Genomic DNA, 15,169 nt, shown 5'->3' on the forward strand with positions numbered 1-15,169 from the left:
TATAAATATACAAATGTTATCGTTATATCCCGTAAATTTCTAGCAAAAATATATTTTTAAAAATTAACATTATTCATTTGGGTATATATATATATAAGGATAGAGAGAAATGAGATTACATAGTGAGAAAATAAAATGAGATTTCAAATATTTTTCATAACCGGTTGATTTTTTTTAAAATATGGCAAAAAAATGGAATAAAACCTTCATATTAATAAATGAATTTTGTCTTCTATTAAAATTTGATTTTAAAGTTTAAACCCATTATTTAGTATATAATATTTTTATCTACGTATATTTATAATGGGGTTGCTTATTGGATGGATCATATGGATAATTATGCTTAACGGTTTGACTTATGGAATATCGGATTTTAAATATACTAATTCGTTAGCCAATCAATAAGTTACTGGTTGGTTCGATATCAGATTAGAAATTAACGGATAATTTTCAAGCGGTGTATTGGGTTCAACATTTCATGCTTCCTTCTTTCACTTTCACTCACAATTAGATTGATCTCTCATCAAACAAATCAATTTTTCTAGCTCTATCTAAGCTGGTAATTCAATAATTATAAATCACAATGAGACACATATGAAAGTCTAAATTTTGAGGGTGCAAACACATTAGTATTTACTTAATAAATATACTTACCGTAAAAATATTACTACGATAATTCTTAACGGGTTAACGGTTTACCCAATAAGGAAATTGAGTAATCCGCCCCGTATCGATAAACTATTAACTACATAAAATTTTAATCCATTGACCAATAATTCGATAATTTAATACAAAGCCAATTTTACGATTAACTTATCGATTATGGTTTAATTTTGAACGACCCTAATTTGTCGGTACTAATACTCCAGAAAGGATAGGATTTTATGCGATTAATTTCATGTATTAGTATAAAATGTAAAGAGAATAAACATTTTTGGCAAGATAATCAAAATTGATATGGATCAAGATATTTTAGATAGACATTATTGTGGGAAAATGGAACAATTATAGGTTTTTTTTGAATTATAACGTATATTTTGGTATATTTATTTTTTATAAGAGGACAATGATGCGATATATAGGTAGATAAGTTATAACAATCTTTGACCATTTATTTTTTATATTTTTTGTTGACTAAATTTTATTATTTTTCCTTATAAATACTTACTAATCTTTATTTAATTTCCTATAAATACACTCTACACTCTTTCATCTTCTTCCTTAGTTTCTTTTATTTTTCAAAATACTCTCTGTAAGAAAAATGGTGTTTTTAAAGAATTGTTTTCTTTGTCCCTTTTTAGTGATCATTATTGTGTTATTGTTTTGCTTTAATGAGATTAAAGCTTCTCATGAAGTTTTTAGGAATCTGCAATCGTTGAGTGCAACGAATCCAAGAAAATATCATCGAACTGGTTATCATTTTCAACCGCCTAAACATTGGATCAATGGTATGTATTTTCTATCTAATTCTTTATATTTGTTTGTATATACACGTTGACATGCGTAGACTTTTATATATAATAATGAGTTTTGAGAAGATTTGAGACAAGTTGATGGTTATAAAAAATTGTCATCGATTCATCGCCTCGTAATTTCCTTTCCCATTTATTTTTAAAAGAAGTTTAGTGATTATAAGATTTTATTTGTTGTGATCCAAAATGATATTTATATGTATTTTTCTTAACAAAAATTAATTAGTTGATTTTTTTTCTATAAGGTAGTGGTGGTGCTAAAGAGTGTTTATGTCACTATATCAATAGATTTGGATCGAGTGGTTTAAGGGTTTTGCTATGTGTTGAATTAATATTTTCTTTGTGTTATTTTATATTTGAGAAAATATATGAACATAATTATTGATACTATACCTCTTTGTAAAGAGTAATACAATGATATACATGTATTTTAGACCAAATTTATTTAGTTAAAACGAAAAGTAATACATACATTAATAACCATTTCAAAGGACAATTTTGTCCCCCTAACAAATTGATATTTTTTCATTAATGGTCATAGATTATTATTTATTATGTAACTAATGTAAATTATTAAAATTATTATTATGTAAGTACTTTTGAATGATATCTTCTCCAAAACTACATTCAATTCATTTTAAATACTGCTTTATCCAAACAAATGGTGTCCAAATAAAAATAATATTTTTTAATAGTAATCAAGAAAGCATTAATAATTAAAATATATTCGCAATTAATGTATAATTAATTCAACATTAAAAGATACCAGAAATTAGGAGTTCCAAATTTTATATTTACTAGTTATATTGTAATTTATGTTCAGCTTATTTCAAAAAGAATAATATCATTCTAGATTCAGAAACAATTTCACTTTAATGAAATGATTTATATTTATAGTATGTTTTAAACCATAAGTTTTATTTTATTTTTTCCCTTAAATTTTGTGTTTAGTCTGAATGCATCACATAAATATTAGGTTCAATTGAATCCGATAAATATTTGTTAACTGAACTTTACAAATTAAAGTCCCCATGCATGAATTCTCTGTTAAAAACTACAGTAAATTTCTCTGTTAATAATATGCTTAAAAACACAAATATTTTGTTTTACATTACCTAGATATTTTATGAATAGTCATGATTATTTATAAATTTATAATATAATAGTGTTACTTGTTCGGATATTTTTTATTGTTATTTAAAAATATTGTTATAAGGAACAAAAAAAACATAGCATATATAACACGATAAATTGATTCCAAAGATGATCTTGAATATAATATAAGCTCTATGATTGATTTTCATGTTGTTTTTTTTTTCATATTTAATTGGAATATTCTAATTTTTAAATTTATTACTTTACAATTTCTTTTTAATTGCATTGAAATGACTTTACTAATCATTTTCCATTAATTCTTTTTTATGGTCTTGGTTCGGATGCTTCCAAACAACAAACAATAGATCCTAATGGTAAGATCGAGTTTTATATTTAATAATTTTTACTAAAATTTAGCTAAAATCTCATTTCATTATTAATTTGGTTATTGACTTTGTTCTTTTTTTTTTTATTAGGTCCAATGTATTACAATGGAGTGTACCATCTATTCTATCAGTACAATCCAAAAGGAGCGGTATGGGGCAATATTGTTTGGGCTCATTCAGTATCTATTGACTTAATTAATTGGAATCGTGTAGAGCATGCAATTTATCCATCCAAAGTGTTTGACAAATATGGTACATGGTCTGGTTCAGTCACTATTCTCCCAGATAATAAGCCTGTTATTTTGTACACTGGAATAGTAGATGCTAATAATACTCAAGTGCAAAACTATGCCATACCTGCTGATGTGTCTGACCCATTACTTCGTAAGTGGATCAAGCCTGATAATAATCCATTAATAGTTGCTGACAATAGCATCAATAAGACCCAATTTCGTGATCCAACAACAGCATGGTTGGGCGGAGATGGACAGTGGAGGATGGTGGTTGGTAGTGCTAGAAGACATAGAGGAGTAGCAATATTATATAGGAGTAGGGACTTCTTAAAATGGACCAAAGCCCAACATCCACTTCATTCTTCTTCCAAGACTGGAAATTGGGAATGTCCTGATTTTTTTCCAGTATCATTGAATCATACAAATGGTTTGGACACATCTGTTGATGGTGAGAATGTTAAACACGTCCTTAAAGTTAGTTTGGATGATACAAGATTTGAGTACTATACAATTGGTACTTATGACACAAAAAATGATAGGTATATTCCGGACGATACAATGATAGATGGATGGAAGGGATTGAGATTGGATTATGGTAATTTTTATGCATCAAAGACTTTCTATGATCCTAGCAAGAATCGAAGAGTTTTGTGGGGATGGGCCAACGAATCGGATGTTGTTCCAAAAGATGCTATCAAGAAAGGATGGGCAGGAATTCAGGCTATTCCTCGCAAATTGTGGCTTGATCCTAGTGGTAAACAGTTGGTTCAATGGCCGGTTGAAGAATTAGAAACCCTCAGAAAGAAAAAGGTTGAGCTAAGAAATTACAACTTGGACAAGGGAGAAACGGCTGAAGTTGAAGGAATCACGGCTGCACAGGTTTGAATTTATCTTTTTTGGTTTACAAAATAATGCATCTCTTTGTGTGAAATTGTTCTGAATTATAAGTCACGTATTCGAATCATGAAATCAACCAAAATAACTTATGTCAGAGCACCCTACATCATTCGACTTAGCCTGTGGCCTTTTTAAAAAAAATTGCTGGGATACAAAATGATTCATGCTTTGAATTGATCTTCTGTGTGGCCTTTTTTTTAATTTGTTGGGATACCAAAATGTTCCATGCTTTGAATTGATCTTGTTTTTTATGAAATCATTATGTCAAGACAACATTACAACTAATTTTTGGGTGTTAATCTAATGGCAGGCTGATGTTGAAGTGACATTTTCTTTTTCAAGCTTGAAAAATGCAGAAGAATTTGATCCTAGTTGGACTGATTTTTATGCCAAAGATGTATGTGCCATTAGGGGTTCATCAGTTCAAGGTGGACTTGGGCCATTTGGACTTTTAACATTGGCTTCTGAAAATTTGGAAGAATACACACCCGTATTCTTTAGAGTGTTCAAGGTTCAAGATAAATACAAGGTTCTCATGTGTTCTGATGCATCAAGGTTAGTTTTCTCACTCTTCAGACATCTATTCACCCCGACCCACCTATTTTCTTTAAGTTCTATAAATCGTCTAAATAATTTTTCAAATGATTCGATCATCCAAATGATATTTATAGGATAACCTTAATTTTTAAAGTTTGAAATTAGTAATCTTAAAAATAAATTGTTCTATTTATATCTTTACAATAGAAAACCTTGTTATTGAATTTTTATTTTTTTTATTTTTTGCAATAGGTCATCTGCCAGAAGTAACCCCAAAATGTATAAACCATCGTTTGCTGGATTTGTTGATGTTGATTTATCAGACAAAAAACTATCGCTAAGAAGTTTGGTAAGCTTTTTTGTTATTTATTTTTCCACAAAATGTACTTAAAACTCAAACTTTCTTTTTTCTCCTTGTGTGACATGAAAACTTGTTAACCTATTTCCCCCTTCTTTTTACAGATTGATCATTCTGTAGTCGAAAGCTTTGGTGCTGGTGGAAAAACATGTATTACATCAAGGGTCTATCCAGCATTATCCCTCTTCAGTGAAGCACGTTTACTTGCTTTCAATAATGGTATTGAGACAATCACAATTGAGACTCTTAATGCGTGGAGCATGGATAAACCCGATAGATAAACTAAAATGTTGGGAAAAAAGGAAGAAAATATAATCTATTAATTATTTGTTCTATTTCTATGTTAGCCTTTTTTTATCTTGAAGAGAACTTGTACAAATTTGCTACTTTTGGCTAACTAGGGATAGAATATCATAATATTATAACCAAATTTATCTTTTCTATTAAAACTAAATTTATGTCGTTTGGTATAATATAGAATGGAACTATCTTTCTACTTTGAATTTGTGATTTTGTTTTAATTCAGGAATTTATTAGTCAAATAATATGTTGAAAAACAAGTGATAAACCAAAAAATATATATATGGATAAGATATATCTTGCGTTTATACTTGGCGTTAACATCAGATAAATTTTGACGCTTATACGAAAACAAGATAAAACTATTGAAGAAAAATGAGTGATATGCCCCCATTTTGTAGTCATTAAGAAATGTATAAAAATAAGCTAAAAATTGTCAACTATAGTATAAAAATAAAATGGTGCAAAATTTAGGTGTTCACCCTTCTAATTCCTGTTTGAATGTCTTTTAGGTCATTTGCAGACTAATGCTTCATTTTTTTACATATAAATATTTTAAAAGAATGTAGTAGAATTTTAAAAATAGATCAAAATATGAAAATATCAAGAAAAATACATTAAAACTTGTATAAAATTGGTCAAAAGCATTACAAAATTAAGTTATAAGATATGTACACATTACATAGCAATACCGTAAGTAATTATTAGATTCTCACTAATAGAACAACATATTATGCAAACAATTATAAACACTTCAAAGAATGTTTAAAGAGAAAAAAAAACTTAGGGATATTTAGCTATGATGGCAATCCAAGTACATGTGGCGTTTTTTCGATATATTGTGAGATGTTAAAAATCGTGCATAGGACTGAAATTTGTCTTATTGAGACATTAGCCCTCTAAAATTCATGTCACGATTTAGAAGTTCATGTCTTGTCTTGGGATTGACTTAAGATGTCGTGATTTTCAACTGTACATTTTTTTTAAGAGTTTAAGTTATATACATGAGACAATAATGATCATGAACATTTTATAACCCTTATTTTGTCACCAATTTACTCTGTTTTGCCTTTGGAGTTCTTTTTTTGGCTACTTATATGTAGACAAGCCTCATATTATTGATGATCTTCAGGATACACAAATTTCATCGCAGATTTTCTTCGTTGGCCTCGATAATGTAGATGATCTGTCGATGAATTCTTGTTATCATTATCCGATCCATCCTTATCTCCGCAATCAATTTCTTGATCATCTCCTTCTTTGACTTGATAATTAAGCAATGTATCTAGTCCATCATCTGTTTTCGTGTTATCAGGATAATTCTGATCGTTTGCTAATTCTGCATAATTAAAGCTCAATTGAGTAACCTCAGACATTGATTTGGTTAACAGAGGCTTTTGGCGTTTGAAAAACAAGCAAACTACGCCACAATCATCAATTTTTGCGCGTGGATACTTGTATTTCCAGGCTCGAACTGCACATTCTACTAGTGTTTTTGCTGCCATTGATCTCTTTCTTGTTGTAGAAACTATTCGGATCACTTCATCGTTGGTTAAAACATCCCACACCTACGAATAAATAGAGTTTAAGTTATACATACTGACAATCAACAAAAACCAATCATAATTGGTTGTAACACATTGTTACTCTATTATTCAAGTTATCATCTCAAACTTGATACACGAAGAGTTACCTATTGTCTTAAGTCAACTTAAAATGTCACACGTGCAAAATGTAAAATGTCATACGTGCAAGTGGAACTATGTTAGCTAGCATTGTTTACACTATCAATATAAAACGCAAGTAAAATGTCATACGTGCAAGTGGAATTAAGGTACCTAGCAATGTTTACACAATCAGTATAAAATGCACATAAAATGTCACACATGCAAGTGGAATCAAGCCATCTAGCATTGTTTACACCATTGGTATAAAATGTCACACATGTAAGTGGAATTAAGCTAGCTAGAATAGTTTACACTATCAACATAAAACGCGAGTAAAATGTTATAAATTGTGCGTAAAATGTCATACGTGTAAGTGGAATTAAGTTACTGAACTTACCCCATCAGTAGCCAAGACGACGAATTCGTCGTTTTCAGTGAGTTTTCTATAATAAACTTCAGGGGTAGAGATGAGGCCATAGTCTTTCAAGCAAAAATCACCAAAAGCCCTAGCCATGGCAAGGCCAGGACAATCTTCATCTGGCATCCATACTCTATACACATTTGGTTCTTGTTCCATTGCCATTACTCTTCCTTTGCAACTTTTAATTCTTTCATATTCATCTAATGAAAAATAATAATACAATGAATACGTTAAATATATGAAGTTTATATTATGTAATTGAGTTAAGTTAAAATATTTTCTTAAGAGATTGCAAAAAAGTATGGTGGAATAAATGAAATTCTTTCAGACTTATCCAATGGGAGAGATTCGAGGGTGATTTACAAAAATGATTTTGGTGGTGGTAGACTTGGACTTTTGACTTCACTTGCCACATGGGCTGAACTTCAAATTTTAACTTTTGACTTTGAAGGTTATATCATGGGCAAGAAAAAGTTTAAAGTTCAAATCACGCTCGTTTTCAAAATTTTCTTTGGTGAAATTTTTTGTAAGTTCGAGTCAATTGATTAATTCTGAATATTGAATGACTGAGGGAACCTACTTAGGAGGTGAGGCTTCAAGTCCACTGTGAGTTGTTGGGAAATAAGTTGATTCTTCTCATCCCTAGTGCAAATAATTGCTCTAGAATCACCTAAATTTCCAATGAACAAATGTTCCCCCTGAAAATTCCACAATTAATTATTAGAACAAACAAAAAATCACAACTCAATAATCTATCAAACCACAAGCTTCTTCTTGTTTTATTTTTAATGACATTTTTTTTATATAACTATAAGAATGTTTATGAAATGTTTTAAATCATAAGTATCAAATTTACTTTTAATAGGTGCTAAAAAATCTCTTTCTTTTTCTTTCTTGATACAAATATAAAATAAAGGCTTAATCTCATTGATGATCATTCAACTTTCATTTTACTACACCATGTCACTAAGCCTTTTTTTTTTTGGTAACGAAACTCACATTTTACCTAAGTATCATGAAGTCACTCAACTATTATTTATAACGAAAAAGTTACTCAACTCTTCCTACTAGTCGTTATGATAGAAACAAATGATGAATTTTCTATGATTTATCAAAGTTAGTGACTTTTTGGACACAAACAAATTCTGTCTAAGTGTGTGTCTATGATACTTAGGTAAAGTTATGTGACATTTTGGTTACAACAAATTGGTTAGTCATGACTTTATGATATTTAGACAAGTTGAGTAAACAAAAAAGGTATTTTAGTGATTTTATTGGAATAAAATAAAGTTAAAATGACAATCATATCCTCATAAAATGAAAGGTTAATTAATTACCTGTTTAAATAAAGTAACAGCTGTTGTGCCACTAGAATAACTTTCAATTGAAGGTTCCCTTCCAAGTTGTTCATCCATTTCTTTAAAGGACTTGAGATATGCAGATTTCCATGCATCAAATAATGGGAAATTCTGATTAGATTCTTCATCATTTTCGATGTTTCTAATAATTTCATTCTCATTAATATCACCCTCTTTTAATGATATCGAAATTTTTGATGGTAACAAGTCACGCACATAGCGCGCCACCTTGTGACCTGATGGACCATGCCCATCGAATACGCCACAGAAAAACGCACCTTTCTCTCCACCAAAATTCTGCACATATTATGTATGAAATAAATTTATTAGTCATATTTATAATAATCCATTTTCAGGGGAAAAAAAATAACAAACAATATAAAGGGATGAATTTGAACATCATGAGGACTTTTTAAATATGACAATGTGTCATGATTAAAATTCCAATCCAAAAAACACATAAGAACATGAAAACATCAACCTAAAGACATTCTTTTGTACAGGTCCAACTATCAAGATATTGCATGTTCAATAATTGAATCATGAACTTTCACTTTTCTGATGAGACATTTGACTAAGATGAATTCACATCGTAATTAATACCAGTACCACAATTATAATGACAAATATGTCATAAAATATATACAATAGAAATAAATAAAAGAATTAATAATACCTCCCAAACTGTCATGGCATCTTGATTGATCCCTTTTTTACCTTGTTGACTATACATAGATACAAATTTAGAATATCCATGTAACCTAATATTAGCACCAAAATCTCCCTTTCCTACAACACCATGATGATCATCTTCAACAATAATATTATTATCTTCTTTATCATCACCATTAATATAATTATGGTGACGATAATTCCCTTGATGATCGAAATGGCGCACCCTTTGACATGAACAACATGCACCCATATCTCTAATTTTTTGCGCGCTTTCGATGATAATCTCCTCAAAAATAAATCTTGCTTATTGAAATTAAAGCCATTGTATATGGTTAATTAATTCTTTGAATATTGATAATGGAAATTATTAGAATACAAAAATTTTATGAATATATTGACAAAGAGTCAAAGGTAGAAAGACAAGACAATTAGGAGGAGGATGACAAATCAAGAATGTTATTCTCATGAGATAACATTCATGATTTGTGGGAAATAAAGAAACAAGAAGAGGAGAATATAATCATGGATGTAGTACTTTTTTTTTTCTTCTTTTTTTTCCTTTATATTTTTTTCTAATTTTGGATAAAATAGTTTGACCATACGGTTACATTTTTAGGGGGCATTTGGACATAAAAATTTAATTATTTAATGAGCGAACTTTAGAAATGAGTGTAGACGGGTAATTGTTTTATTACGAAAAAACTATTTAATTACACAAACATTCCTACCATATTTACTATTTCTCCCTATAGTTTGAAATGATTACATAGTGTCTCTCTCATTAATAATGTCATACAATATTTCAAGTTAGATACACTTAGATACATGTATTTTGCTACCGGGTGCATTGAAATAGAGTGATAGGTGAGCGAGAGAAGGAGAGAGACGAGCGAGGTAGTTGGTGTATCCCAGATACATGTGAATCACACTAGATACATGTATATGTGATACATTCTGAAATACAGATACATAGGGAGAGAGGCAAGCGAGAGAGTGAGAAAGGTGAGGGAGAGAAGGAGAGAGGCGAGTGAGAGAGTTATAATTAGATACATGTGAATCCACTTGAATACAGTGTATCTGGAACAAATAATACCTAATTTTGACCCACATGTATCTGGACGCCCCAAATGCATTTATCTAATCTAAATTCTGATAAAATTCGTAATATAAAAATAATTTACTCCTAAACTATTGTAATTTGTTTTTATTATCCCACGTGGCCACTCATGTAAAAGTTCCTACATTCTTCATGTATATAAGCCCAAAGTCTAGAGAGATGCAACATGCAAGTTTAATGAAATTTCTTGACGGGTATTCAGCCCATCTGTGTGTATAACCGGCCCAAGATGTAGGATCCGTTTTAGCATTGTTTTGAGTGAATTGAAATTTGAAATGAGATTAGGGGTATGTTCAGTACGAATGAAAATATTTTCTAGAAAAATAAATAAATTTGTTACTTATTTTTTTGTGTTTGATAAGTAATTAGAAAAAAAAAGTATTCTCTTAAAACATTTGTATATAATTTAGATAAACATTATGGAAGGTGGTCGTGGAGAGATAGTGGTAGGATGGTGGTGATGAGGAACGTAATGGATGGGGGTGAATATGAGCTGTGTTGGAGGGCGGAACGGACACAAATCACAATCAATGTGGAATGTCATGAGTGGGACTTGCTTTCCCTACTTTCATAAGAAAAAATATTGTCTTCATTTTTAAGTACATAGCTTTTTTTCCTAAAATATTTTTTCAAAATATTTAATCAATCGAACATGAAAAAATTAAAAATTTCCTTCATACCAAAACACCCTCAATCATAAAATTGGATATTTTACCCTTCAAATGATTGATGTTTAATTTTTGCCCTTCGACGGTAAAAGTTTAAATAACCCCATATTCAAATACTCTAAAATGTAAATTATGCTTTCTGTTTGATTAGTTTTCCAAAGTTCAACGGCTAATCAACACATATACTTTTTTTTTCTTCTGTGATGAATCATTTACTTAATTTGTCAATTATTATGCAAAGAATAATGAAAGAAGGTAGATTTTTTTATGTGGTTTATCATTTATGATTTTTATGATAATAATTTATATTCTTTCTTTGTTTATTTTTACTTATTTCATATTTTATTAAGTATAATTTTTATTTTATTTTTACTTGTCCACTTTAACGTAACTAAGTTTTTATTTTGTTCAAGTGCTTCGTGGAGAGAACCTAATGGCTAGCTTTCCAACAAAAAAAAAATGGCAAAATTAAATATTACTATTAAATTCCTTTACACAAAAGGGGAATATCTATAAATAAATAAATAAAAAAGATAACAAAGACATTAATTGTGTAGATGCTTAATACTTAATAGTACAAAAGGTATGACACTCATAATTTTTTATACATAAATAATACATGTATTTGCTTTTTATCTTTGTATATATAAAATTAATTAAATTAATCACCTAGATAATGTACATACGATCGATATTGAGCCCTTTCGAATTTTATTATTCATTGCCTTTTTTGTAATATAAACCACTTATTTTATTTATTTAATTAATTCTTCTATACGAGTGGTCCTTTTATTTAATTATTTATGTAATGTACTTTGATTGGTCACAAAATAAAGAAGGAAAAAAATAATTTAAATTTGATATGACTATAAATTATCTCATTAACAGTAACTAAAATGACAATTTTAAAGTTTAAATATTTCAAATAATAGAAAGATTTTTTTTGGGAAAAACACGTCAAAAAACTGAATACTTGACAAACCGTCATCAATCTTGTTAGATTTTATTTCTAAATTGGATACAAGAAAAAGTATAATGAGGAAGAGGGTTATAAGGTGAGGAAACAAATCGTCAATTAATCCATATAAGAAATAAAAATAAAAAGAGAAGAAAAAGTAAACAAGAATATATTCGTCCAATTGCTTCTTTTTTTTAGTATAATAAACTGGATCTATTACTAAACTTAGAAAAGAGTATATATACTTTACAAGTATCAGAATCATTATATAATACGTATATAGTCAAAGTCCACCCTATACACACAAACGATGAATTCAAAGTTTAAAATTTACAAATTTTTATAACGATCTCAAATTAATATCTATAATAATTGAATTCACGATTAAATATTTTTATATATTTATAATTAAATATTTAATAATTATATATATAAATAAAAATAAAATTTACGTGAACCAGTAATTAAGTGAATATCAAAATCTGCCCCCACTACTACCTAACCATACATTGATAAATAATGTGGCCTAGCCGACTTCTAATACTAAATATGAAATCATATCTTTAAAAGTAAGAAGGAATAATTTCTCATAATATAAATATTTTTTCTAATTAATTAACATATTCCCACATTTAAATAATTGTATATGTTAATTTTAAAACAAAATAAAGAGGCAGAAAAATGTACAGTAATAGCCAGCAAGGACGACAACTTTGGATAGTATAATATCACATGTATCGTGCCGTACACCCCATTAATAATTGTATACTATAGTCAAACATGCACTTTAATTTCACTTTTATTTATTTTCGATATTGATTTATTCTTTTTGTATAACTAAGTTATGATTGGATTGAATTGATGTATTTTTACCTATTGTATATGTGTGCTTTCGAGTCAGAGCTAGCTGGATAGTGAAGTAGTATGTGAAAGACTGGAGGTTAAAATAAAATTTGTGTTAAGCAAATAGAGTTGTCAAGTCAAAAAGGGAAAATGACGATTGCAGACATTGAAATTTTATGGAATTCTACAAGATGTGTATCAATTCGAGTTCGGACTCTACAAGGTGTGTTCAATCTCAACTATGATTTTTGCAGGTTACTCAACCCTAAACCCTAGTTCATGCTTATATAAATGGTACTGTATTCCCTTGAAAAAGTTTAAAAAAGCATCTCGAAAATTCTACAAATTCATGAAATACTAACAAAGATGAGATCAAAATATGCCAGTCTTTTTGATATATGATATATAATCAAATACTTCAAGAACATTCACAAATCCTTTTATGGAAATAAAGTCCAAATTATCCTTGTTTGAGAAATACGTCACTAACGGCCCTCGAGTTATGGAGATCAAGTCTAAATCATAATTCCTTTCATGGAGATAAAGTCCAAATTATCCTAGTTTGAGAAATACGCCACTAACAGTCCTTGAGTTATGGAGATCAAGTCTAAATCATACTAGTTCGAGAAATACGTCACTAACGGCCCTCAAATTATGGAGATCAAGTCCAAGTCATCCTGATTCGAGAAATAGGACATTAACGACCCTCGAATTACGGAGAAATCTAAAGGGAGAAGAATCAAAGGACAAGAAATTTGTCCTCACAATCTTGACGAATAAAACTATGTTTCTTCATATTTTATTTGTGATTGCAATTTATTTTCTATCACTCTAAAATTTGTTGCAAACAATGATTTTCATTCAGCCAACAGAATTAATCATATTTTGTGCACCACATTTTGTTTACGCAAAACAAAATCCTTTCATTAACATTGTGTGACGCATAAGTAATTGTCACAACTCAACCCGTTATGATTGACACCCATACTAATGGGAGAACCATTACTACAGGCCAACTAAGCAACTTAACGAAAAAGTAAGCATTTAAAGATACGGAAATTGGTTTAAATGATGGATAAAAACGGAGTTTCCATAAACTCCAAAGGTTTTAAATAAACAATTAAACAAACTATTGCGGAAGTCAACCCCTAGAACTTGAAAATCATTGCACCAAAATTCTACTAATCAACAAGTCTAAGAAGGGGTACAACCTCGAAACTGAACATATGAATAAGTCTAACTATAGAGTCTGATTCCGAAAAGAATGGACTAAACAATAGAGAACCCATGACAGCCTCGAAGAACTGGCTCACCCTTGAATTCGGTCTCGATCAGTGATCTCCTAACTGAGGTCTTTCAGTAGCCGCTTGAAGATGCCATGTACTCAACAAAGAACGAGCAAGTGCAGTATTAGTACACAATCACAGTGTACTAGTAGGATAACGCGGCCACTTCAGTAAGCACAATATACACAAGCAATTACAACACAGTCAACACACATATACGGAATACACAATTCAGTTATCATTTTAGAGCAACATACAATCTCCCAATATCCATGACAAGTAGACATAAACATAATAATCACAAGTGGTTCTCTCATGAAACCCATACCCAAATTGTTAGTGTGTCAGAACGTGACACCCGATCCAATGTATGCGTCGAAATGTGTCACACCCGGTTCAATATATGTGTCGAAACGTGTCACACCCGGTTCAATATATGTGTCGAAACGTGACACCCGATCCAATGCATGTATCGGAACGTGACACCCAATCCAATCAGCACAACCACAATCACAACCACACCATAATGCATAGTATATATAGTCACATGATCAAGTAGTAGGTTCATTGCATATAGTTCGCACATAATCATTCATTAGATTCGATTCACATTTCATTATTCAAATACACGTATGCATACTATGAAGCAATCTACCAGCATACATCACACAAACAGGAAATCGAACCATCACCTACCTCGAAGCCAAGCTTGAATACTTCTAAGACACTTGATCCTTCCCTTTCCAAATTCTTTCCGCTTGTTCTTGGTCTAAACACAAGTAATTAATGCATGGATCAATAAACAAGGCCTAATTTAAATGGATTATAACTAAAGTTATCACTCAAGGCCAAACCCAAATCCTAATGTTCAATTAGGGCTTTTCCCGCTATCAACTTC

At 30.0% G+C, this 15,169-nt stretch overlaps 2 protein-coding genes across 2 annotated transcripts; one reads left to right on the top strand and one right to left on the bottom strand.

Moving 5' to 3' along the window:
* Positions 1 to 3,045: 3,045 nt before the first annotated feature.
* Positions 3,046 to 5,279, top strand: LOC125865037 (beta-fructofuranosidase, insoluble isoenzyme 1-like). Its single transcript, XM_049545188.1, has 4 exons — positions 3,046 to 4,065; positions 4,394 to 4,638; positions 4,873 to 4,969; positions 5,083 to 5,279. Exons 1-4 carry the CDS (start codon positions 3,049 to 3,051, stop codon positions 5,257 to 5,259), a joined length of 1,536 nt encoding a protein of 511 aa, XP_049401145.1. The 5' UTR covers positions 3,046 to 3,048; the 3' UTR covers positions 5,260 to 5,279.
* Positions 5,280 to 6,341: 1,062 nt separating this feature from the next.
* Positions 6,342 to 9,944, bottom strand: LOC125866406 (probable protein phosphatase 2C 65). Its single transcript, XM_049546802.1, has 5 exons — positions 9,401 to 9,944; positions 8,704 to 9,021; positions 7,947 to 8,064; positions 7,343 to 7,566; positions 6,342 to 6,846 (listed from the first exon to the last, which is right to left on the bottom strand). The coding sequence occupies exons 1-5, from the start codon at positions 9,647 to 9,649 to the stop codon at positions 6,394 to 6,396; spliced, it is 1,362 nt and encodes a 453-aa protein (XP_049402759.1). The 5' UTR covers positions 9,650 to 9,944; the 3' UTR covers positions 6,342 to 6,393.
* Between the last annotated feature and the right edge of the window lie 5,225 nt (positions 9,945 to 15,169).

This window comes from Solanum stenotomum, chromosome 5, assembly GCF_019186545.1.
Source record: "Solanum stenotomum isolate F172 chromosome 5, ASM1918654v1, whole genome shotgun sequence".
In the NCBI taxonomy this organism is placed as follows: domain Eukaryota; kingdom Viridiplantae; phylum Streptophyta; class Magnoliopsida; order Solanales; family Solanaceae; genus Solanum; species Solanum stenotomum.

Coding starts and splice junctions, on each gene's coding strand:
- LOC125865037 (XM_049545188.1), top strand. CDS start 3,049: ATGTATTACAATGGAGTGTACCATCTATTCTATCAGTACAATCCAAAA. Junction 4,066..4,393: donor AAGGAATCACGGCTGCACAG/GTTTGAATTTAT, acceptor ATCTAATGGCAG/GCTGATGTTGAAGTGACATT. Junction 4,970..5,082: donor AACTATCGCTAAGAAGTTTG/GTAAGCTTTTTT, acceptor TTCTTTTTACAG/ATTGATCATTCTGTAGTCGA.
- LOC125866406 (XM_049546802.1), bottom strand. CDS start 9,649: ATGGGTGCATGTTGTTCATGTCAAAGGGTGCGCCATTTCGATCATCAA. Junction 8,065..8,703: donor CTGTTACTTTATTTAAACAG/GTAATTAATTAA, acceptor TGGAATTTTCAG/GGGGAACATTTGTTCATTGG. Junction 7,567..7,946: donor CTTGAAGCCTCACCTCCTAA/GTAGGTTCCCTC, acceptor ATTTTTCATTAG/ATGAATATGAAAGAATTAAA.